At 37.1% G+C, this 24,741-nt stretch overlaps 1 protein-coding gene across 2 annotated transcripts in view; it reads right to left on the bottom strand.

Annotated features, from left to right (window-relative positions):
* The window catches only part of LOC148947313 (uncharacterized), a 126,843-nt gene that overhangs the window by 15,505 nt on the left and 86,597 nt on the right, over positions 1-24,741 (bottom strand). For both annotated transcript variants that reach the window (XM_089097005.1, XM_089097004.1), the window contains exons 7-8: positions 17,559-17,705; positions 9,143-9,297 (exon numbers count right to left, since the gene is read on the bottom strand). In XM_089097005.1, the coding sequence (XP_088953131.1) occupies positions 9,154-9,297; positions 17,559-17,705 (291 nt within the window). In that variant the 3' untranslated portion in view covers positions 9,143-9,153. The remainder of the gene's footprint in view (positions 1-9,142; positions 9,298-17,558; positions 17,706-24,741) is intronic.

Raw genomic sequence — 24,741 nt, 5'->3', positions numbered from 1 at the left:
CATTTTACTTCTTTTGTGATTTTATTTTGTTGTTTTACCTGATTATTTTTAGCCCATTGTTTTTTTTTATTTTGTGATGACTGACAGGACAGTTAGTAGTCCTGTCACCCCTGACCCAAATAACTCTAGTGTTAGGATTTTGGCTTTAGGTGGTGAAAGTCCAAATGAGACCCACTAGGTTGTTGACATTAGGTAGTAGAAAAAAAAGTTTTTGAACACCTCCAGAATCATGAGTGCAGGGGCCATTATGGTTCAATGATAGAAGACTTGGACCAGATGGCTCCCTTATAGTATTAGCTGCAAACCAATCAGTAGCTACTGCTATACTTTCAATTTCAGATATAGCAGTAAATGGCAGTAAAATAAAGTTTGCGCTTGGTCCTAGTTCCAACCCTGCTTTAATCAGAAATAAAAAAGGAATTGTATTTATCCCATCTGAGGAGGTCACCCATCTGGATGAATTTGTCAAGGAGGTCCAAGTTGACAATAGAATAAAACAAGTGGCATTGGCCTTTAAAAACCCAAGCCCATCAGTTATCCCCCTGGTTTACACCTTCAATCAGGATGTTCAGTTCCCTCTGAAAATCTTTGTTTGGGGTGCAAGGTATACAGTTAAGCAGTTTATCCCCCGGGAAATACACTGCCTCAACTGCCAAGGTTTTGCCCGCATGGCTTCAAATTGCCGCAGAGACAGAAGATGCCTACTATATAGTGGACAACACACTCATAATGAATGCCCCCAATTTAAAACAATTAAGCAAGATCAGGTACTTAAGTGCCCTAACTGAAGTGGTAACCATGCTGCTAATGCTAGGGAATGCCCAGTATTCATGGAGAAGAAAGCAATTGTAACCTATTCCTTCACTGATAATGTCCCCATGAGGGCTGCAACCAAGGTCCTGAAGAAGAGACTTCCAACACAAACAAAACATGTCTCTATGGCCCATAAAGACTCCTTCCCTGCTTTGACACCTAACCACCATCCAGTTGAGGACCTGATCAAGAAATATATGACCATGTTTGAAGGTGTTGCAAGGCAGATCTCTGATCTGACCGAGATAATAACATCACTTTGCAAACTAGTCTCTAAGATACTGCCAGTTGGTCTTCAAAATGCATCCCTTAACCTGACCAACATTGCTGAAAACCTAAACAGAGTTGAATCAAGCCCTAAAACCAGTAACAACCCACCCCAAACCAGCAGGCCAAGGGATGCTGAAAGAAAACGTAAAGGAATGAGGCTATACCTAGCCCAGAAGGTAGTAGTAATAGGCTACAGAGACCCAGGCTAACCCCCTCACACACAAATGACTAGCCCCCTTTCAGTGTTCCAATTAAATATCCGGGGATTCAACCAAGCCAAAAGAAAAGAACTCCAAATATTTCAGTCAGGCATGCTCCTGGTATTTTTCTACTTCAAGAAACTTTCTTAAAACAGGAGAATACTGTCCATGACTTCAAGGGGTACAATACTGCCCGTTGGGACAGAGCCCACAAAACCGGTGGTGGCCTACTGTCACTTGTGAAAAATGACCTAGCTTTTAGAATACATGACCCCAGTCCACAAGGGGATATGGAAGTTGGTATAATTGACATAAAACTACTTGGAAGCAATAAGTGGATTAGCATTGTTAACTGTTATGCTCCAAAGACAAATAAATTCTCCCTGAAACAATTCAAATTGATTGTGAATGCATGTGGCCCTGTGAAAATAATTAGTGGTGACTTTAACCTACACCACAGAATGTGGGACACTCTATCACCTGAAGATTCAATTGCAACCCCTCTAACCAGTTACATCCCGGAACCCATAAACAAGTTGTCCCTTGCCCCCCCCCCAAAGATCTAAATAAACGGCTGAACCCACAGACAGGCAAGTACTCAACCATTGACCTTAATTTCACATCAAAAGATATTATAAATAGTGTAGAAATCCAGAAACCCTGTGACTTTGATTCTGACCACGAGGTTATATCATTGGCACTAGAGATCAACCCAGTAAGGTCAAGGTAACAACCAGTGAAATTCTGGAAATTCCAAGACAAACTCTGGAACTCCTGGAAACACAAATTAGACCAAAAGGCTTCAGAAATTAAGACAAGTGATGAGTCAGTGGAATCATTATCTAATAAGATTACTTCAGCTATCATAGGTTCTTCAGAAAGAATATTTGGTTACAAACAACGTCATCCCAAGAGACAAAATTCCACTCCTGGATGGAACAGTAAATGCCAGAAAGCCTACCTAGATAAGAAAAAAGCAAAAAATAACTTCTCTAGATACCCCGCAATTGAGAATAAAATAGTTTTCAAGCAAAAGACAGCAGAATTCAAAAAGAAACAAAAGACTGAGACACAAGATGGATGGAGAAGGCTCATTGAAGACAAATTTGGCCACAACATCCCTGTTCAAGAGCTATGGAGAAATTTCCAGGTTTTTTCAGGTAAAAAAATAGAAGAACACCCATCCCTGCAGAAATACAGATGGGAAGGACTACAGAATTTTCAACCAATCGGAAACTTAATCTCTTCTTAAAAAAGTTTCTGAATATAGATACACCATTACAGTTCACACACCATCAACTCAGTCTCAAAAATGGTACTGTTCCCTTTTCTCATTTCAGCTTTCAGGAAGTTGAGGACATCATTTCAAAGCTCCAGCCTGGTGCAACTGGCCCGGATGGAATTAGTTATTCAACATATCTGTCATAGAGTCATCAATACCATCTGAATGGAATAAGGTAACAGTGATCCCATTTCTCAAGGCAGGAAAAGACCCTAAGCTGGTTGATTCATACCGCCCGATATCACTCACCTATTGTGTTGCAAAACTAATTTAGAGGGTAATAAAACAAAGAATTTTAACCTCATTATCAGACAACATCCAAATTGAACAGCTTGGCTTTCTCCCTGGAAGGAGCATCACAGATACCCTAGTTAGACTAGAGCATCTGATAACACAAAGCTTCAAAAAAGGATAAGCAGTTCATGTAATATTTTTAGACATGGAATCAGCATTTGATAGAGTAGATGAGACAATAAATCAAAAAGCTATCTCTAATGGGTTTACCAGACCTACTGGCAAATTGGATCCTCTAATTCTTGATGGGTAGGGAGGTTCAGGCCTCCTTGGGGGGGCTCCTTATCAGAGTTTAAGAGGAAAGCATTTGACATTGGACTCCCTCAAGGGGCTGTTCTAAGTCCACTTCTCTTCTCAGTTTATTGTCATGATATAAGCCTGGAAAACCTACTTGGAGCAGAGCTTTTTCTGTATGCTGATGATATTGCTGTCGCAGTTGTGGGGAGAGACCCTTTGTGCTTACAGTCAGCCTCACAAAAAGCTGTAGATTTGGGCAAAAAGTAATAATATGGTTTTCTCAAGCCATAAGTCAGTTAGTGATTTTTTCCAAAAAATGCAAAACATGGCTGCTTTCAAACCACTGGTGAAACTGAATGGACATGGGATTGTGGTTGCAGAACATGCACGCTTTCTAAGAGTTGTATTTGACCAAAAACTGACATGGAAACCCCATCTGGATGAGCTTATTGACAGTCTCAAACGAAGACAAAACTTCATTAATGCTCTCTGCCTTGGAAGAAGAGGAGCCCCCACAGCCTTTGCTTCAACTATTGTCAAGTCAGTGGTGATGTCCAAGATAGACTATGGATCATTTATATATATGATCTGCTAAGAAATGTCTCCTGAAGAAACTTGACACTACCCTCCATGCAATCTTACGAAGAGCCTTTGGTTGCCTAAAATCAACTCCTATTGCAGCTATGTACTGTGAAGTGGGGATCCAGTCTCTTCACTCCAGAAGAAAATATCTCCTTGCAAGATATTTTGCAAAGAAGATAAGACTCAAGAACCACATTATTTACAAAGGAATCATTAGCCACCACAACCCTGATGTCCGCTACAAACCAACAGAGATGTCCTCTTTTCAGAGATTCCTTTGCCTTCCTGGCATGAAAGAGTTCGTAGAGAGTGGCAGGCTGATTGTAAACTTGGATGATGATTCTCACAGCACCTCCAAAGCAATTGGGGAACTGTTTATTCCTAAGATCATCATTGGAAAAAAGGAGGACCTTCCCCAACTACTGATGAAAATCATTCAGTCTTATTTCCAAGTACAGAGCAAACACATCTAAAATCTAAAGCGGATAACTTATGAACATTATTAAATCAGTGAATTTCGTAACAACAATGGGCTTGGGATTATAGTGACGTATAATCCTGTCATATGTGTATTAATTAATTCGTTGGCGATAGACTTTTGGCGAGGCTTTGAGATTGGATAATTACTGATTGGATAGTTCAATAATGCTGGTCGGGGGAACTTCAAATTTGAATTTCTCAAACACTGCATTTTCTGAAAGAGGGCCCCGAGTGATAGTTGCTTCTATTACCATACAGGGGCCCTTGCGAGTAAGTATCACTCCATGTTTTTTTGAAAATTTTTGAAGGCATAGTGGCATTATAGTCGAGAATTATGGCACTCACGAAACAACATTTTGATGACCGGATGGAAGAAGTCCTGCAGAAAATCGCAAATCGAAAATAAACTTCTACGGTCGGAAAACAGGTCGCTCAGATCCGAGCTTTTAAGAGTTGAATCGACCGCTCTTCGGTCAGAACTATACTCGAGAAGAAACAATTTTGTTATCCACGGTCTAGAATCTTCAGATGGCGAAAATCTCCGTCAGAAAGTAGTTGGTTTCTTCGAATCAAAACTCGGAATAGGTACCGCAAATGAGATACGGATGAATGTGGTCTACAGAATTTCGAAGAAACCGTCAAATGCTTAGTCGTCTGGCTCTAGCGGTCCAACACTGAGAAACAGCTCGCAACGAAAAAATTCCGCTGATCCGATTTTCGCTAGCCTTGAAAATTTTGATCGGTCAGAAATAATGAAAGAGTGTGGTAAACTGAAAAAACCGGTTTTAGCGTATCTGTTGACTTGCCAGCTGATCTCGGGAAACGACGCAAAGAACTTTTATCACTTGGTTATAAGCTACGAAATTAAAAAGTAGCGAGTGAGAAAATAGCGGAAACGCGTCTGATCCAAAAAGGAATTAAACTTTGGTTAGAAACCAAGAAATCAAAGACGACTCAGTGGATGAAGTTTCCAGACAAATGCTACGATCCGCTGAAGCTTCCCCGCGCTGGCTCGGACGATGCGAAGGATTCTAATTCGGACGCTTAGAATTTTTCTTTTTTTTTTAATATTTTGTGAGGTTTGTGGGGTAGCTATAATACTGAAGTAATTAGGAGTGATTATTGGTAAAATTAGAGCAGTAAAATTGATGAAAAATTTAATTTTAAGAAGTATTATAACTGCGCCATGAGAGAGTGTTTATGTGTAATTTGCCGCTTGCATATTTTTGATTTCTGTTTATACAATGAGATGTTTTTCCTTTTCGGGTGTTCTTGCTTTGTTTTTTTTTTCCAGAGTTATAAGAAAAGTTCGGTTTTACAAACTTCAGAGTGGTCTACTGCTCTTCTCGAAGGTACAGCCATTGCCTCTCTTCAGTATGTTGGTAAGTAATGAATTCCTGTTCTAATCCTCCCGGGGGTGCCTCCTTGTCAACAAGCCAAAGTAATGCTAGATTAGTAGAGATGGAAGAACATTTTTTGGATTTAGAAAATATTTTTGATTTAGAAATTAATAATGAATCAGATACCCCGTTATTTGATAAAAGTAAATTTCCTAGAAGCCGTTATGAAGAAGTGTGTAATTTAAGTACGGGACGCTCTGACTCTCAGCTCACTGTTCTTCAACAGCGCTCATGTCTAAACTGAGGGAGGTTCTGGAGGGGACGTATCTCTGGATGGATGCTAACCGACTTGTTATTAAGGTTGAGAAATCTTGCGTTCTATTTTTTTCCCGGGTTGGAAGTGTCCATCCGGAGATATGTGGTATCCGGACATCCAGAGGTGTGATTAGTCGGCCAGAAAAGCAGTTTGCAAAATACCTAGGAATCCTCCTCGATGAGAACCTATCATTTGTGCATCATATTCAAGCAGTAGAGTTGAAGCTATCCAGGAATTTTGGAATAATAAAAAAACTGAAAAGCGCTTTGCCGCAGAAAACGCTGGTCCTCCTGTACAATGCTCTTATAAAACCCCATTTACAGTATTGTGCAATGATCTGGCAATCAACTTTTAAATCCCACCTGCGAAAACTGAATTCGATTCATCAACGATGCCTGATATTAATTGGAAAAAATGAAGAGTACTTGTCATTAGGGTCCCTGCATCAATTATCATGCTTGACCTTAGTGTTCCAGTTTTTAGCTGGAGAGCTGCCATCTGCGTTTAAAGTATTATGTTAAACTATATCAAGCCATTATGTTTCTCATATTTAACCATCGTCTAAGCTGCAAATACCCTTCATCCCAACCGTGCAATCAGATTTCACTCCTAACTTAGCTTGTGCAGAGATATGGAACTAGATCCCAGAAGAGCTGAGAGGTAGGAGCTCCCTCGCATCATTTAAAAAAAGAGTAAAAAATCGTTTAATAGCATTACAAATGAATAGTTAATAATAAAAAAAAAAAAAAAAAAAAAAAAAAAAAAAAAAAATTAAATGTAAGTAGTAAATTTAAATTACAAATGTATGATTTTTAAATATGACGGGGTGGTTTCCCCTGAGGGTAAGGAACGGGAAGGTAATAGTTTTAGTTATTTGGTAAATGGGGGGTATGGTTGTGTCTGAGATTAGGAGCTGTGACCATTCTGCGTATTATGTTAAATTGTAATGATTTTGGTTCTCGGCGTCCAGGAATGGACTGAGTATTTTGATTATGTGTGATTTATTATTTTCATTTGTTAATAAACCCATTGAACTTGAAATATTCCTGGGAAAGTTGGCAGAATATAAGGACTACATCCAAGTTTACACAGATGGCTCAAAGACAGAAACAAAATGAAGCTGAGCAGTAGTTATACCCTCCCAGAGCCTGTTTCTTTCCTACTACTTACCCCCCTACCTTAAAATTTTCTCTGCAGAACTTATGACAATTAAGTTTTCTCCTCAAGCCATATCAAGCCAAACAGAGACCAAACATCAAAAGTATATTGTCTACACTGATTCACTGTCAGCTCTGGATTACCTTTCATACCAGCAACTCCAAGCAAGAAATGTTGCCATGGAGATTGAAAATTTGGCTACACAACTTGCAAGAAAGGGTATATCAGTCCTATTTATATGGGTTCCAGCACACTATGGTATAACAGGAAGTGAATTAGCAGACCAGGCTGCAAAATAAGCCTCCCATCTGGGTCTGATCGCTCAAACCCCTATTATTGGTCCTGAATTCCTGTCTTCAATCAGTTCAAAAATTTTGGAGGAAGAAGAGGCTTAGCTCCGTTCTTTCCATACCCAGTTCCTGGATCTCTATAATTACAAGCAGCCGTCAAAAGAAATGTACCTCTCATCTCGCATCCTTTCAACTTGTATCTTTCGTCTTAGATCTGGCCATGCAAAGATAAAATCAACACTATTCCATTGGAAAATGACCCCTTCCCCCAACTTCGACACATGTTATGTGTATGAAGACATACATCACATCATCTTCAACTGTAGAAAATATGAAAAGGAGAGGGAAATACTAAGGAATTGGTGTGAGAAGGCATTCACAATGCGCTCTGTTCTGGGACATCATTAGCTCATTTTAGAGTCATCACACTTAGTATTTTTTTCTTTTTTTATCAATGTTTTATAAGCCTTGTTTTTTATATTTGGCGTATGTGACACGAATGATGTATATTTACATTATTTGTTTTAATTGTGGTTGTACATGTATTTCAATTGTTTTATGAGAAAGCACAGCTGAATTACTCTGTTTCCCGTTTTTCAACGCAGGCATTTGCTGCAGGCGAATAACCCCCCAACTAATAGCACAATAAGTGATACCTGATCAGGATCAATGAATATTGACTGAAGTGACACCCAAGCAAGCTAGTGATTACAGAAGGCACAGAATAATCGAGTGATACGAACGCATATGACCGATTGGTCGAACGTGTCAAACCCTAAACAACAACAACAACCATATAAAAAGAATACCTTTTTTAGAAAAATAATTCAAACTACTCCTCCTGCTATAGACTGGATCTGAGTACAATAAACGCGAGGGCCTTTACTATAGTACATATTTTGAATTTACTGAATCAAGCAAGACAGGTCTCTGCGATTGGACCACATAGCGTTCTAAGACGGGGTTTGCATTCTAATATAGAAAAAAAAAAGAAAAAAAAGAGGTGTTCGTAATCCTAAAAGACAAGTGGATCCCCCAAATGCACCGGAGGTAATTGTTTTCGAAACATAGTATTAATTTTTTAAGCTGTTTTGTCAATACCCATGTCTTGCATCCATATATTAGCACAGAAAGGACATTACCATTTAGGAGTCGGAGTCTGAGCTTTAGAGAGTATGCAGAGCTTTTCCGCACTTTACCTAGTTTGGTAAAAACATTGCCTGCACACGCAATGCGTGTAATGATCTCGCGCTCCAGGTTTCCATCAGGGTTTATGAGGCTTCCTAGATATTTAGATCCTACAACCTCCGCTAGCTCATCAGAACTGACCATCAGTGGCCGGCCTGGCATTGAATTAGCATTATTGCTCATGATTTTTATGTTTTACATGCCAACAAGCTACCTCAAAATTAAAATTATCTTTGGAATAATATCATTTATTAGTTTTGACCAAAAGTATATGCATCAAGCATAAAGTTGTATCTTTCCGCAATAATTTTTGTTGTTGCCAAAACAAAAAATGTAGCTTACATAGTTATTGATTTGTATTCAGCAGTTTTGACTGTTTTTTGACAGTTCAAAACGAACGAAATCGATACGGTCGAGGTTGAGTGGAATTGCGCCTCTGACCGAGACAACCTTAGAAATTTTCTCAGGAGGGATGAGGAGCATTTTTTGTAGAGCTGCAACATTATGAGTAGCAATAGAGAAAGCCTTTGCGATTATCATCATAAGTTGACGACCCTAGCACCTCAATTTTTCTTTACTTCTTATGCGTACATATACACACACATGAAAAGAGAAAAAAAAGAATGGTGACAGACTAAAAGGTTGAATTTTAACAGTGCAAGTATTGTAATTCACACAAAAAAGGTAATTACCTTATACCATTTTAAATTTTCGAAACATCAATCTTTCCTCTCGCCTCACCTATTTTCTCAGGCTTCTCGTTCAAAACAGTTTGATGATCTTCAAAATATTGTAATACCTTGTACGGAGGCGGAAGAGGATAATGCACATATGACGCAGGAGTTGTCTGAAAAAATAATAGCATTAAATAACCTTAACATAAAATAACTTAATAAATAGCCAAAATAGTCTAAAAAAAGGTAAAAATTCTAGACGACGCTGATTTTTAGCAGAGATGAAAACACATATTTTCAACAGTATGCAACAGAAAGTACAGGAAACTGTCAAGTCTATATATATATATATATGTCTATATATATATATGTCTATATATATATATATATATATATATATATATATATATATATATATATATATATATATATATATATATATATATATATATATATATATATATATATATATATATATATATATATATATATATATATATATATATATAAATCATCCACACTATCTAGCTCTTATTAAACCCAAACAACGTTGTCGAAGAAGGATTTTCAAGTTCACTACTCAAGAGTTCAATTACCACAGTTAAATAATACCCCCTGAATTCTTCAAACAAGAGCCCTACTTACACTGCCCCTAACAACATAGTTAATATAACTCCCCACTTAAACCCTAAATTTAAAATGAATAAGCATAAATTTTCAAGTAGGTAAGGTGCTTAATACTAATATTCAAACAGTTCCCCTTAGAAATTACTCTTAGAAGTCTTACTACAGCATCCTTCCATAATCCCCAATCTAACTTGCTTGCCTAAGCGATTTTTGACATTCTATCCCTGACTGTTGTTAATTGAGCTTTCATAGATTTCGAGCAACGAGCTAGCTTTTACGATTTCGATCTCGGAAACTAACCAAAAGACTTAATTAACTAGGTCACAGATAGAGACCACTTGATAGGATCAAATAATGTGTAAGATATCAGATCAATATGTTTAAGTACCAACTCGAAATTGAGATAAAATTTGTCTCCGTTGACTACGTCCCACTATTGATATTGTATAGAAAACGAGGAAAAAAATTAGTATAATTCGAAAGATACAGACAGGTCACAGGAATTAATTTGGAGCTAGGGGAGGGGTAAAAGCAAGACAAAAAACCGTAAGCATGGGAACTATATGAAAACTTAAGATATAATCCAAAAAATCAGTAAAGATTCAAAATATGAGGGAGACAGAGACCCCCCCCCTCTCGGCGTCAGTGCCTGAAGACGTAGTACATCAATAACCAAAAGAACATATGACGGGTTTGTATTGAAATAGATTAATCACTTTTATAAGTAGATTAGATCGTTCAGAAACACCGATTAGATCAACTCAGCCACAGACCCAGCTGTTTCCGTCAAGCCCTAAAGGAACTCAGCTGGCAGATCAGAGATAATTCTGAGGAGCTATTGAAAGTTCTGACTTTCTTTCATAGCAATGATGAACCTTTTTTTTTGTCAAATGCTCTTAGATTTTATCGAAATAATATTCTACTTACTATAGCAAATTGGCCATGCTGGTTACTTGGGACTAAAGCAAAATATCAAATACTCCACTTTTAATAGAAAAAAACAATTGTAAATTAATTACTTAACGAAATGTTTCTTCGTTGAAACTGTGGATCAAGTTCAGCCTGTTTTTGTTTACCATTCTTGGCCTTATGGAAATAATGCACAGCACATTTGCGGGCATGGAAAAGAACAGGGTGAAGTAATTCATTCATTTAAGGTAAGTCATTCTAAGTTTTAAGTAACTTTAAGTATTTAAGTAAAATAGCATCAAGTTATTTGCACGAAACTTGATCCGTTGAAATTTGAGTATAAAGTAGAAAGTAAATTTGCCATTTTGTCAAACAACTCTTTTACATAACTTTATAATAGGCATAGTAAATATACGCCTCATCAATTATTCGAGTATAACATTTTCTTTTTGCTTAATGTGCCACACAGTTTTCACAGATCCTTAGGTGTGTGCGCCGCTGAATTGGAAGACTTAGAACCTCTTTTATTGCCCTTGATAAGCTTGATCGTACTTTTTCAGGTCATCCTGACCTTTACCTTTCTTGCCTTTACCCTGTGTTAAAAAAAGATGCCACCAATATTCGACCTTCCTATTTCCGTTTCTACAAATTCCTTCTTTTTCTTCCTCTTTAGTGCCACAATTAAAACATAGTGAAAAAGTTTCATCTGCCAAATATTTTCGAGAAGATGACTTATCTGCACACTTGACAATCAGAATCAGCGTATCGGCGCTTGTCAGCTTGCCACGGTTTGATCTTTTTGCTTGGTTGATGTTTTTGTAGAATTTTTTCTTGTTTCATTTCCTTTTTTCTTCTCATTTCAATCTACTATTCATCTTTTTGATGTAATATGTGCTTAATAAATAAATATTCTCGTTATCATTATACTAATCTTAGTTTCAGTCGATCAACGGTATTCATAACAATCCCAATGTTGTATGACGTAGTTGGCATACATACAACATACTGAAATGGAATTTTTATTTCACAAAACGGTTTTTAATCATAAAATGTTCGATTACTCACTTTTAAAATTTGAATACACTTTGTATTGAGAGAGTTCAACTAACGTTTACTTTCAAAATTCTTACCTGTCAAATAAATTTTGGGGGAGAAGGATATGGATATATATACTATATATATATATATATATATATATATATATATATATATATATATATATATATATATATATATATATATATATATATATATATATATATATATATATATATATATATATATATATATATATATATATATAGATATGGATATATGGATATATCATTTTTATTAGAAAAAAGATACATCGTTTATGGTTATTTGATGCAATGTCATTGAAAAGGAGACATGGGAGACAGTATTGGACATGCAGGAATGAACACAACTACCAGCTTTTTTTCATTTTTTTTTTCATTAACTTCATATATCATTAACTTCATATATCATTTTTTTTTCATTAGCTTCATATATCATTGCTTTTTCTTAATTCTATGTCTAAACTCATTCTAGATTGAAAATTTCTGCATGAACACAACCTATATTGATCAGTTAACAACCTTCCCGTTTGTTAAGGGACGATTATTGAATTTTGTTTTTCTTTATTAAGTATTGCATTCTTTTAAAAGTTTAAAAAGGTTTACTTTTGTAAGAAAAATTAGATCGTTAGAATGTAAAAAAATAAAACGTTACGTCGCAACAACAATTCTATTATTTACACAATGTAATCTGCCACATTGATTGATGGTCTCTATACGTCAAATAACTACGTCATATTAAAGGATTAACAACTGTGGCTTATCGAAAAAATACTGTAAAAAAAACAAAAAAAAAACAGCTTACAGCGCCATAATGGCAAGAAAAAAAAAATCGAGACGACCAGTAGGTTCATAATCTAATAATTTGAGGTGCAACTAAATCCGTTTTAATTCTTTCTAGCGATATACGGAACGTTTTGCATTTTCCGGCACATTCGCAAATACATGTCCACTAGTTTTCATTTTTTTAACCCTTCCATTTACAGTAAATTGAGGGTTTGGAGCTAGCGTTAGATCAAAAAGGGGAGGGGGGGGGGCAACGTTTTCTTCATGTATTTGAGTTTTCATAATCAGATCTAGACAAAAAAAAACATTACTCAGTACAGATACGTGCATGAGGGGAGATTCAGCCCCCCCCCCCAAGTTGAAGATTTTAGTTTTCCATATATTTCCCTGCATTTATACCCCGGCGCCGTGCCGATGTGGGAATACCGGCGGCGGCGGGGCAAAAAACAACAGCGGCGGCGCGCCACCGGTAAGATATCGGCGGCACACCGCCGGCACGATCAATGTTGACCGCAAGCATTAATGTTTTCGTCAGTCTTTCTCAAATCACAGCTTAATTTACAGATTCGGGCCTATTCATGAGTTAAAAACTTCACAAGTCACTGGCTGGAAACTAGTCTTCTTCGTTATTCATCAAGAGAAGTAGAAATGTAGTAGAAACGAAATGGCTGTGGCGTTTCAGAACCCTTGCATAATAGTTGAAGTATCTATTAGCTATGTATTTTTAACATAAATAATTATCAAAATTAGTTTTTTTTTTCATGGAGCATTACTGCATACAAAACTTCAAATACTGTATCACAAAATTCGTCAGTTATATGGGTAAAAACCAGATAACATAAGTTTGAACTTAGAAGCTTAATTTTTTCATAAGGCCCTTTGCCTATATCTGTTTTGTGGCCTTTAAAATAGTTGAAATGGGCGACTTTGATATTGATTGTTTTTTTTTTTTGCTCTTTTGGATTCCTAAAAAGCCTTCCTTGTATTAAAAACTGGTTTTTAATAACAATTAAAAAAAACATTCTTAAGTTTTTTTGGCTTCTTTATAGAATATATGTAATTTAGGCTAATCCTTAACTGCTGCTTTTTTTGATTACTTTTGGCTGCTCTTTAGGATATTATTCATTTTTTCTTTTGGGGATTCACTCCAAATTATAAACTCATAAATACCTAATATCAGCTAAATTATAAACTGCATCTAAAAGGAGTAAATTCATCAAATTGGAAAATACATGATGAACATTCACAAGTAAAAACTTCAATTACAATGAAACAAAACACACTTAATGGTTTATTCGGTATGAAGGAAAATGAAGTGCCAGCTATTTTCTTACGTATAAAATGAAAAGCTCATCTGTTTTAAATGTAATTAAATGAAATAACATGCAGAATGAAGTAGCTCCAGACAGATGTCGAAATTTTCTTCCTAGTTCGTTACTTTTAATCCAAGCAAAATGTTAGGAGACCTAGTATGAGTTATTGAGTATAAGCTTTGATTTCCAAATGCTCACATTTCCAAATGCTCACAAAAATTACCACCTTGATAGGATACCGTCTCTGCTTTAAATTAAAAAAAATAATAAACTTTTTGGCATCCCTGCTTTCAATAAAAAAAAATCGGGATATTATAATTTAAGTGTAATACCCCCCCCCCCCATCTCAGCTTTACATTAAAAAAATAATTTACTTAATTATTAAGTAGGTCACTAGGTTAACTAGTAGGTTAACTAGGTCACTATATGGTTAAAAAAACACGCTAAATAACGTTAAACAGCTTAGTGTTCCTTGAAAAAAAAAAAAAAAAAAAAAAAAAATTGAGGGTATGAGTAAAGGGGTACAACGACAACAAGAAAAATGTCTAAATTATTTAGATATGCCTCAAATTATTGAAAAACTGAGTCATAGATTCGCCGTGGCATTCAATAAGATCCAAATAATCTAATTAAAAGGGAGTACGCACAAAAGTTAAATTAGGCCAGTAGCCTATGAGAAATCGCAAAATACCCAAGACAATGACCAAGTCCCAATATGGGGCCCTGGGTCTTTCAAAATATTTCAATGGCTTCCCAGGGAATTTGATATCATTTTCTTCCGTCTCCGCTTTAAATGAAAAAAAAAAAAATATCTTTTTGGCATCCCTGCTTTCAATTACAAAAAATGAGGCATTATCATTTGAAAATGATAGCCCCATATTCCCCCCCCCCTATAGGCAATAATTTACAACGTTTTTATTAATCATATTTTTGGGTAACTTCCGTTTCAATCTTTAATTCCTCAACCTTGTACATAGCTTAATCTAAGACTTAAAAGTTTTTTTTTTTTTTTTTTTTTTTTTTGGGGGGGGGGGTAAATTTTGTCAGAAAGGAGATTGTATTTTCAGAAAGAAGATTATTGAAACATTCTGTCGACTATCAATTTCAAAATCCAACTGAAGCTGTATAATAGTGAATACGTTCTATTCAACTTAAAAATAAAATTCTTTACTACGAATGATGTAAGAAATAGCAATTGGGAAGCTGCATTCGGAATGATTTAATCTCATTTCACAAAGACGATACTTTTTTGTCAACATATGAAGAATTGTGCAATTGTAACTGCGTCTGTCTCGTTCTAATGCAAAGTAACAAAAGAGACGAAAATTAACGAACAAGAGAGTAGTGAAGAATTATGGTATGCAAAGTAATATTTGGCAGGAAAGTCACTGGTGATAAATCGCTAGGGGTGGCACCGTGGTTGAGTGATTTTTGGGGATTCGGGGAACCAAATTTTTTTTCAGGGTGACGCACAGATTTTCTGGGAAATACCTGAAAATTCGGGGATAGTGCAAGCCCTGCTTAATTTCTAATCAGGAAAATCGAAATACTAAACGACACGGGAAAGAAAAGCTCCGACTTTGCGGTTGACGCAACAAAGTATTGCCGCAAAATTAATTCAAAGTAAGCCGAACGCCACCACCTCTGCCGGCGGCGTAACGACACTTCGGCGGCGGTCAACCGGGCCTCTCGTTGGGGGCGTTCGGTCGATCCGCCGGCGCGGCGCCGGGATCTACTTATATTCCCTGTATGATTAGCTTGCCTTATCTTTTCTCGAGATCGACCAACCTTGAAACTCGCCCTACGAAGTAAACTCCTAGCTACGGGCCCAACTGATGAATAACCCAATTTGCGACAACTTATAGATTGAAGCTTCAATTAAAGATGGTTTTTGAGTCGATAGGAAACTTTGATCAATTTCCCACACATTATGAATTCAGAAGAGCCAAAGCTAGATTTTTCTACTTCCATAATTTTTTATGCTGCAGTATCTCACCACTTTCAGTGATGGATGAAAAAAAAAAAAAAAAAAAGTTTCAAGACATCTGTGACTGCTTCTACTTCTACTACTACTAATTCCCTGCAGCACCTAACGCCAAGCCAGTCACCCACGCGCCACTGCCACCTTAGTCTATTCAGAGATTCACTCTTTACCCCCTCCCATGAAGTTCTAATTTCCTCTAAATCCGTACTTATAAACTCTTCAACCCCCATTGCGAGAGGATCCCCATTGTTTGGTCCCAGTTGGATATCCAAAAAGCACAATATTTTGCAATCTTTCATCCGCAAAACGTGGATTTACCATTGTAAACTATTTTCATTGCAGTCCTAGAAAGTGGGATCGAATCAAAATTCTTTATAGCCTATTATTTGATATACGGTCAGTCAAACAAGTATCTAAGACTCCCATTGGACAATTCCCCTGGAAAACTGACAAAATAACAATGATAGCTATTTCTATTAGTTTATTCCCCGTCAAGAAACCAAACATAAAAGCCGGTGTACAGAAAAAGAAGGAAATTGCACTAATTTACGAATGATTGGATTTAATCACTTCAGTTCTGAATTTTATAATCCCTCTTTCACAGCTGGAAAGGGGCCTGTAATATGGTACTTCTTAGGTATACCACTATTACTATGCCATAAGGGGAGTCAGAACAGGGACTTGGCAGATCTATAGAATGTTTTTCGTATGGCCTTCTCTTACGCTGTCGTAAAAGGGAAGCCAGAGAAAACAGATGAGGAACTACAATACAGTTATCAAAATACTGATTGCTATTTTTTTTTTTTTTAGCTTCAAAGGATTTTTCCCTCTGTTTTATGATCAACATAGCCGAAAACTTATCAAAATTTCCATCTCTTACCGATCTTAAGCCACACACTATTGATGGTGATGACTATGATGAAAAAAGAGAAAAAAAAGTCCCGTCAAAATGTTGTCCGAAGTCTCCTAGAAAAGCAAAGTGAGCCAAGGGCTTTTGACCTGAGATTATGTTTCGAGTTTTTGACCCTTACTGACTACCAGTAGCATTTGCTATTGAAGACGCACTTATTTGGCGCCCAAGATGAGGTGTTTAAGACTAACAATTTTCACTCGACACAACTTTAAGATGAAAAGATGCATCCTTTAAAAAATTGAGCTTTTTCTCGAAAAAATACTCTAATAGAAATTAAGAAGCACTGAAGGGTCAAAATGAAAAAGTTTAACCTCTAAAAAAGTGTTTTATAATATGCTTTCTGTTTACTTTATAGAGGCACGAAGGTACCTGGCTCTCAGACTTTTACTGGCTCTCAGACTCGGGTACGAATCAGAGAGCAGTTGCTTTTACATTCTCAGCTTGTGTAACTTTACATTCAGACAGAATTACTGCAAACGTGCAGCTAAAGCTAAGTAGCTTTTTCCGAAAAATAAGCTTATACTTTCCAATATCCAAGCCAGGCACGTACGCAGAAATGTTTTTCGGGGGGAGGCAAATCCTTTAAATCTCTTATTCTGAGAGAAGTATCAGAAAATTATGGGGGAAAAATTATGAGATTTCGGGGGGGGGGGGCAGAAGTTCCCCCTGCTCACATACCAGATCCAAGCTCAATATTTCGAAAATAGAAAAATTCTTAAATATGCGAAGCTAAACAATTCTGCCTAAAATAAGTACCAGACGTCGTTTCTTTTTATCCCATGGGTTTGGACATCCTTAGTTGGGAGTCCTATGAACATATGCTCACCTGGCTGCTGTGGTTTTCAGAAAAATATTGTCCTCCGATATAAGCAAGGTAAACGAACGCTCCAGCAAGAACAAGAAGAAGAAACCAGTCAGGAAGCCCACTTCTTCCGGAAAGGCATGAGCTTACATTCCACGGAGCATTTCTGACCTAGAATGAAATTAACATAAAAAAATTTGTTTTTTGAGATTTTAATGATATATTCAATAGTTTGATAGTGGCACTACCCACTTAAAAGTAAGGAAATGTCTGATGAGGCAAACGAACTTGCTAATAAGTAGAAAAAACAAATGTTACTTGAAAATAAACACACACGTAGATTTCTTTGGAGGGGTCTAAAAATTAGGGAGGAATGGGACCTGATTTAATTTGACTTAAAGTCCAATCCGTCCTTGAAGGTTGTTTTGCGGCCTCTCAGTTGATGCTTTTTTTTGTCGTAGAGATGAGCAGAACATTTTGAGAATGTGCTAAACCGAGATAGAGTTGCAAGAAAAGATATAGAGGAAAATGAAATAAGTTTGTTTTACCTTGGATGTGAAGGAAGATTGGTTTTGTGAGGAAGACTTAAAGACAGTACTAAAAGGATTAAAAAATAATAAAGCTCCAGGTGCTGATAGTGTGCTACATGAGTTTCTTAAATATGGTGGCTCTGAGGTTCGAAATCAATTACTAAAGATTATGAATATGATTTTTGAAAAAGGGGAAGTATCTAACAACTTTAGGAAACCTTAATTAAACCAGTGTATAAGAAAGGTGATAAGAGTGAGTGAGGTAATTATCGAGGCATTAGTCTGGCCTCTGTAGGTAGCTAATTACTTAGTAATATGATACTTTTTAGACAGAGAGATGCTGTAGACAAAGTTTTAAAAGAAGAACAGTGGATTTTAGAAAATGTAGAGGATGCGTCGAACCAAATTTTCACTCTTAGTTTAACAATTGAGAAGTGCCTGAGTTGTCAAACACCTTTGGTCCTCAGTTTTATAGATTATGAGTAAGCGTTCGATTTTGTAGATAGAAGAGCTTTAGTAAAGGTGATACCAGACAAATACATGTATGGTATACTTGTATGGTATATATCCTTGTATGGTATACCAGACAAATACATTAAAGTGACCTGTGCAATGTAAGAGAATAACACTGCTGCGGTTAAGGTAGGAAATGAAGTTAGCAGCTGGCTTTGTATTAATTCAGGAGTTAAGCAGGGCTGTGTTCTATCCCCCTTTATATGGATCATTTTGATGGATTTTGTCTTTAAAAGCACAGGAAAGGTAATGGGAGACCACGGAATCAAAGGGGGAGGAAAAAATATCCTGGACTTAGATTATGCTTATGAAATCATCATGATGAATTCCATCCTAGATGGAAGTGTGAGCAAAATGAATGAAAATTTAGAGGTTTTGCGAGTTCAGGGAGCTAGAATAGGTTTGAAAATAAAACTTTAATACTAAGTCACTAAGGCTAGGAATAAGTGAAGATGAATAGGTGGCGTAGGGTAATGAAAAGATTGATCAGGTGGCCACCTTCACCTACTTTGGTAGTATTATTAGTAAAAATGGTGGGAGCAGTGAAGATGTTAAAAGTAAAATAGCCAAGGCTCAGGGTGTTTTTTCACAGTTAAAAAAAATTATGGAAGAACAGGAAGATAAGTCTGCAAACTAAGATTAGAATATTGGAAGTTACAGTGATCACAGTGGTCAAATATGGCTCTGAATCATGGGCGCTCCGAAAAGCGGATGAATATTTTCTAGATATTTTCCAGATAAATTGCCTATGGATTGCTCTGGGTACCCGGCTGACTGACCGTATTTCTAACAGTAGGCTGTACGAAAAGTGTGGTTCAATCCCGCTTTCTAGGGCTATAATAAGAGAAAGGTTGAGATGGCTAGATCACGATCTGCCGATGAAGGATGGCAGATTGCCAAAGATTGTCCTTTTCGGCCAACCGTCTAGGGCTAAACGGAAAGCAGGTCGTCTGTGGTTTGGGTCATAGGATGTTATAAAGAAAGATTTAAAGGAAAAGGAAACATCTTGGGAGGGTGTAAAGAGGGAGGCTTTGAATAGATTGGGATTGAGGAGGAGCGTGCGTAGCTCTGTTGGCCTCAGTCGGCTGGGTACTGCGGTGAGTTGTTAGTAGTTAGTAGTAGTATTTTTCATCTTGACTCTGAACTGCGAATTTGGCCCATCTCGGCAGAGATAAATCTTATCTTAAGTGCGATGAGCAGATTTCGAAAAATCAAGTGGTGGACGAACAATTTTCTTTTTTGTTGTTTATCTGGCAGAAGGAAGTTGTGGGCTGCATTCCGATGCTGTGGAAATAACTTGTGAGAGAAAGGAAGTTAGAAGGAGTTAAAAATAACGTTCATGACCCCATGTAATGCCTGGGCCACATTATAGTAGTTCTTGTGGATAAAATCCACATTACGCGCCACTACAGTTCCAACCATGTATCCCTTTCGCGATCAGTTGCGATAGGCAGTAGCGTATCCAGGGGGGGGATATCCTCCCCCCCCCCGAAATTTCTTTTCTTCTTTTTTTTAAGTGCCAATATAGTAAGTTCCGAAATATTCACGCTTTTAAGTTATTTGCAACACCCGGTCCTTTTTTCATTTCTTGTTAAATGGCTATCCATTTCTCCAGCAAGCTTAAATCATTATTTTATCATCAAACGTGCAATCGCCTCCTGTAATCAAACAAGATGTCAAGAAATTTTTTTCACTATTTAACCCCCGCAGCTATAAGCACTACCTTCTATGTAATGAATAAATTGCAATAAGGAATTGGACTAAGAGGCAATAGTTCATTCAAACGCAGATATAATTTCAGTGTAAGCTAAGCATTGAAGCAGAAAGGTCACGTGAGAGGAACTAAAAAAAATGAAGCGACAATAGCCCAACATTAAGAATTTCTTAAAGCTTGCAAAAACCAGCAATGACGGTAAGGACTTTACTACTATTCTGACGATAGTTTGTATTTAGTGGGCTTTGAAGCACGCATGTGTCACTTGTAATTAAATGCAATTCCTAATTTAGATTGAAGACGACCAAATCTAAATTTGGAAATCTTCTCGTAAGAATTTTTCTTATCTATGATCAATAAAAGGAAACAGTAAAAATGACCACTATTTGGGTAGGATCAAACTTTTTTGAAGCTTAATCTTTTTCTACAGCAAATCATAGGATTACTACTAGTTCATTCATTTTATATTCTATTTCTTGTGCAACTATGAGCATGGTTAATGTTGGAATACCTTCATATTCCCGTATTTTTAGAGACAAAAAGTAGAATCCCGCAAAAACGGTAATTTTACCTTGTGAACTGATCATTTAGAGCCGTTCCAAAATTTTTAGCCGTGTCTCTAAAATTCAATACTTTTGAGGAGGGGTGGACAAATTTTGACCTACCAAATAAGTCATGTACGCAAATAATTTAATTAACAAAAGTTAATTGTTTTCTTTTTTTACGAGTTAAACGAGTTTTTGCGACCATTAGTAAAATCGGGAGGAAAAATGTTCTGATTATGATTTAATTGCCAAAACTGATTTGTGTCCAGGAACAGCGAGATAAGTGATAAAATGAGTCTTTTAACGATTCAAGGGCAATCTTTGGAGCCTTGGAACAATCGGGTAGAGAGCATTTTCTTGGCACTTTACTGTTAAGGTCACACTACATGATGCTGCAACTAGCGCTTCCGTGTGGAAGTAATAACACATTTTTTCATTCGAATTCAACAATATTCAGAGTATTTCAATTTGAAAAGTATATAGATCATATAAAAATAGACATATTCAGAATGACTGGACATATTAAGATCTTTTGCTGAATAGGCAATAGTGCGGAAAACGCAGCGTTTCCACATTACTAGATTTTTTCTCTAGATCCCATGTTTTGAAGGATTGAAATTTGGCACGCCTGTTGACCTGGGTCTTGTGTCACGCGTAAAACATTTTGAACCCGAAACTCAGAAACTCGGAATAGCACAATAATTCACGCGTTTTGGTTTTGAAGAATATCATAATGTAGAAAATGGAAATCTAACTTTAAAATATAGATAATATCTTCAGTTCTGCTTTAAGAAAATATAGGGTTTGCCAAATATAAGCAATTAATCTTTGCACCCATTTTTGCATGTTTTTCCAAGAAGCTTTGGATCTAAAGCTGAATTGATATCTCTGTGTTTTTTATTTCCCATCCATTAAAGACCAAGATATTTAATAGAACTATGATTAATTATGACTTTTAATTTTTACTTTTTACTTATTTCTTTTCGTCACTTCATCTCGTTTTTTTTTATTTTAGAGTTGGATTTTGGCGATGGCAGTAGTACCTCTGCTTCTAGTAGTATTGACTATGTCATGAGCGGTGTGGATGCTTCTTGCTCGAAGGGCTCAGATATGACCGAATTTCACCAGCCAACTGAACAGGATTCTGTAGACTCGTCCCGTGTTCTTTCAAAGTTCGATATCGGCTTGATGTCGGAAAACCAGATCAACTCAAAAAGCTTTCAGACAAAGAAAAATACAATCTTTTAACTAGTCACTTCAAGCCGAACCAGAACTTTCCATTTCATTCGAAAGCACTTACCGAAAATGGAAAAACAAAAGTTGGATCCTTTCAGTACTCTTGGTTACAAACTTTCCCAGAATGGTTGGTCTTCAATCCACCGTGCATGGGTCTCATACGCAAAATGCGTTTTATTCGCTCGTCAAGCTGCTGGGAAGGGTAGCCATCAGGTTCAAGGCTCTCTAGCCTCGAAACCATACACAAGACTCAAGCATTTCCTTTCAGACATGCGGGCGCATCAGAACTCTCGTTACCATCTTGATTCAATGATTAGCGCCGAAAGCTTTGTCTCCGTCTATGAAAAACGAACTAGGAGCATTGTGTCTGCTATATCGAGTACAGAGGCTGAAATAAAAAAGAAAAATCGCAAAATTCTAACACCAATTCTGCACGCGGTCCTTTTTTGCGGGCGAAATGAGTTACCTCTGCGAGGACACAGAGAGGAGAGTATTGTGCCAAGCATTGTGAGTGATGTAAATAGTTCAGTAGAATTTTCAATCCTTGCAGACGAGACTACAGACATTTCCAATAAGGAACAGTTAGTTCTTGCAGTCAGATACTACAATGAAACCCGTGCTTTACTTGAAGATCGGTTTCTCGGGTTTTCTGTTTGCGGAAATCTCACCGGCTCTGCAGTAGCGGAAAAAATCAACGGCCAATGCATTGCGTTCGGCTGGAGAAATTTGTGGGGGTTGGTTTTGATGGGACCAGCAACATGTCAGGTTGCTGTTCTGGTGCACAGGCAGAAATTAGGAAAAAAATTCGCATGTGATCTACACCCACTGTGCATCGCAACACTTAAATTTGGCTTAATTTAAAACTAGTAGAGTAGGACTAGTTAGGTCAACCTTTGCTACTATACAGCAGATTATATAATATCATCCTCACCAAAAATAAAGAATATGTTTGTAGAAGCGGTCGCTGTCGTTTGTCCCGACAGTCCTGTGAAAAAGATTGTGAAGTTATACGAAACGAGATGGATGGAGCGTCACGATTGCATTTTAGTTTTTATGTCTTTGTATTGTGCGATTTTTTCCGTACTTGAGGAAATAGTTGGTAGCATACGGTGCGATACGGAAGTTATTTCAAAAGCAAATGCGTTGGTTTCAGCAGCAACCGAATTTAGTTTTATGTTCACGATGGCTATGCTAGAGTTTGTAAGTGTCATAGTGCTCTCTGTCTCTAAGGCGCTGCAAGCCGAAGATTTATATTTAGTTGAGTGCTGTCGGCATATTAAGCTATGTTCTGATACTTTACTGCAGTCAAAACAAAAGGATTTTGAAACAATTTTTCAGAAAGCCTATGAGCTTGCACAAGAGGTAAATGTGGCTCTGCGTGTTCCAAGGTCTATCCGCCGATAGTCTATCAACGATAATGAGTCCATCAAGGTTTTTTATCGCGAGTCATTGTTCGAACCTTACTTTGCTTCACTTATTGGAGAACTTGATCAAAGATTTTTGCACCATCAGGAGACATCTTTCAAAATAGGAAGGATTTTGCCAGCTAACAGCGAGTCATTAAATATTAATGAATTTGTGAACGCTGTTGCTGTTTACGAGGGATTTCACGGGAGTAGACGTACGCTCGAATGTGAGTTAGTCCTTTGGAAACAGAAGTGGCTCGGAATGTCTGAGAAACCATTTACTGTTACTTCGACTTTTGCGTCATGCGATGCAAGAATTTTCCCATGCATTCGAAAGCTTTTGATGATTTTTCAGACATTACCAGTGACTACCGCTTCTGCTGAGAGGAGCTTTAGCTGTCTTAAGCGATTAAAAACCTATCTGCGGAGCTCAACGGGCGAGGAGCGTCTGAACGGACTAGCTCACATGACCCTGAACCACGATATCCAGGTCGAAGCTGACCAAGTTTTTGATCGATTTGCAGCCAAAAAAGACCGGCGGCTATTACTGTGAGAGGTTAGGTCGTCTTTTGTTGCTCGTTTCTCTAAGTGCAGTTGATTCCGTTTTTTAAACTTTAATTGTGCTTCATCCTCTGTAAACAATGTTAATATCAATACATTTCTTGCTTTCATGGCTGCTATAATAGGTAAATTGAGGCCCCCACCCCTCCGAAACCAAATTCTGGGCAATTGTCTTTGATATAATATTACTTTTATTTATTTGGTTCTCTAAAACAAGGGTCCCATAGGCAAATATAAGGAATAATGCACTTCTTTTTTTTATATTTTCTAAATTCTGCCACTTCGTGGCAGTTCCAAAACATCTACTCGCCCAAAATAGACACTCTCACTGCTTCTAATTTTTTTTTTAATTCTGACTTTGTTAGCGAAATTTTGTCATCCATTCTCAAACAAAAAAAGCCTACAACTAGAAATACTCATGACAAGTGTGTAATTTTATTTCTTTACCTAGCTACCCCCCTACCCCCCGCCTGAAATCTTGCACTATGATAGATAATTTTCTTGCTCACATGACTTCTATAAAAAGGTAGACTGACGCCCCCCCCCCGAAACGAAATCCTGGATACGCCACTGGCGGTAGGCAATGTGCAAATTCCAAGCGTGAATCTCTATGATTGAAATAGCAGAGTAAAGACTTGAGGCGTTATCTTTTTTAAATTAGGAAATGTGGTAGCTGGAACTAAGTTACTTTCTGGGCTTTCG

Source organism: Artemia sp. Qi Xiang Cuo, chromosome 11 (assembly GCF_049724085.1).
Source record: "Artemia sp. Qi Xiang Cuo chromosome 11, ASM4972408v1, whole genome shotgun sequence".
Taxonomy (NCBI): domain Eukaryota; kingdom Metazoa; phylum Arthropoda; class Branchiopoda; order Anostraca; family Artemiidae; genus Artemia; species Artemia sp. Qi Xiang Cuo.
Note: the sequence above shows the minus strand (reverse complement) of the source record. Positions and strands in the feature narration are given on the sequence as shown.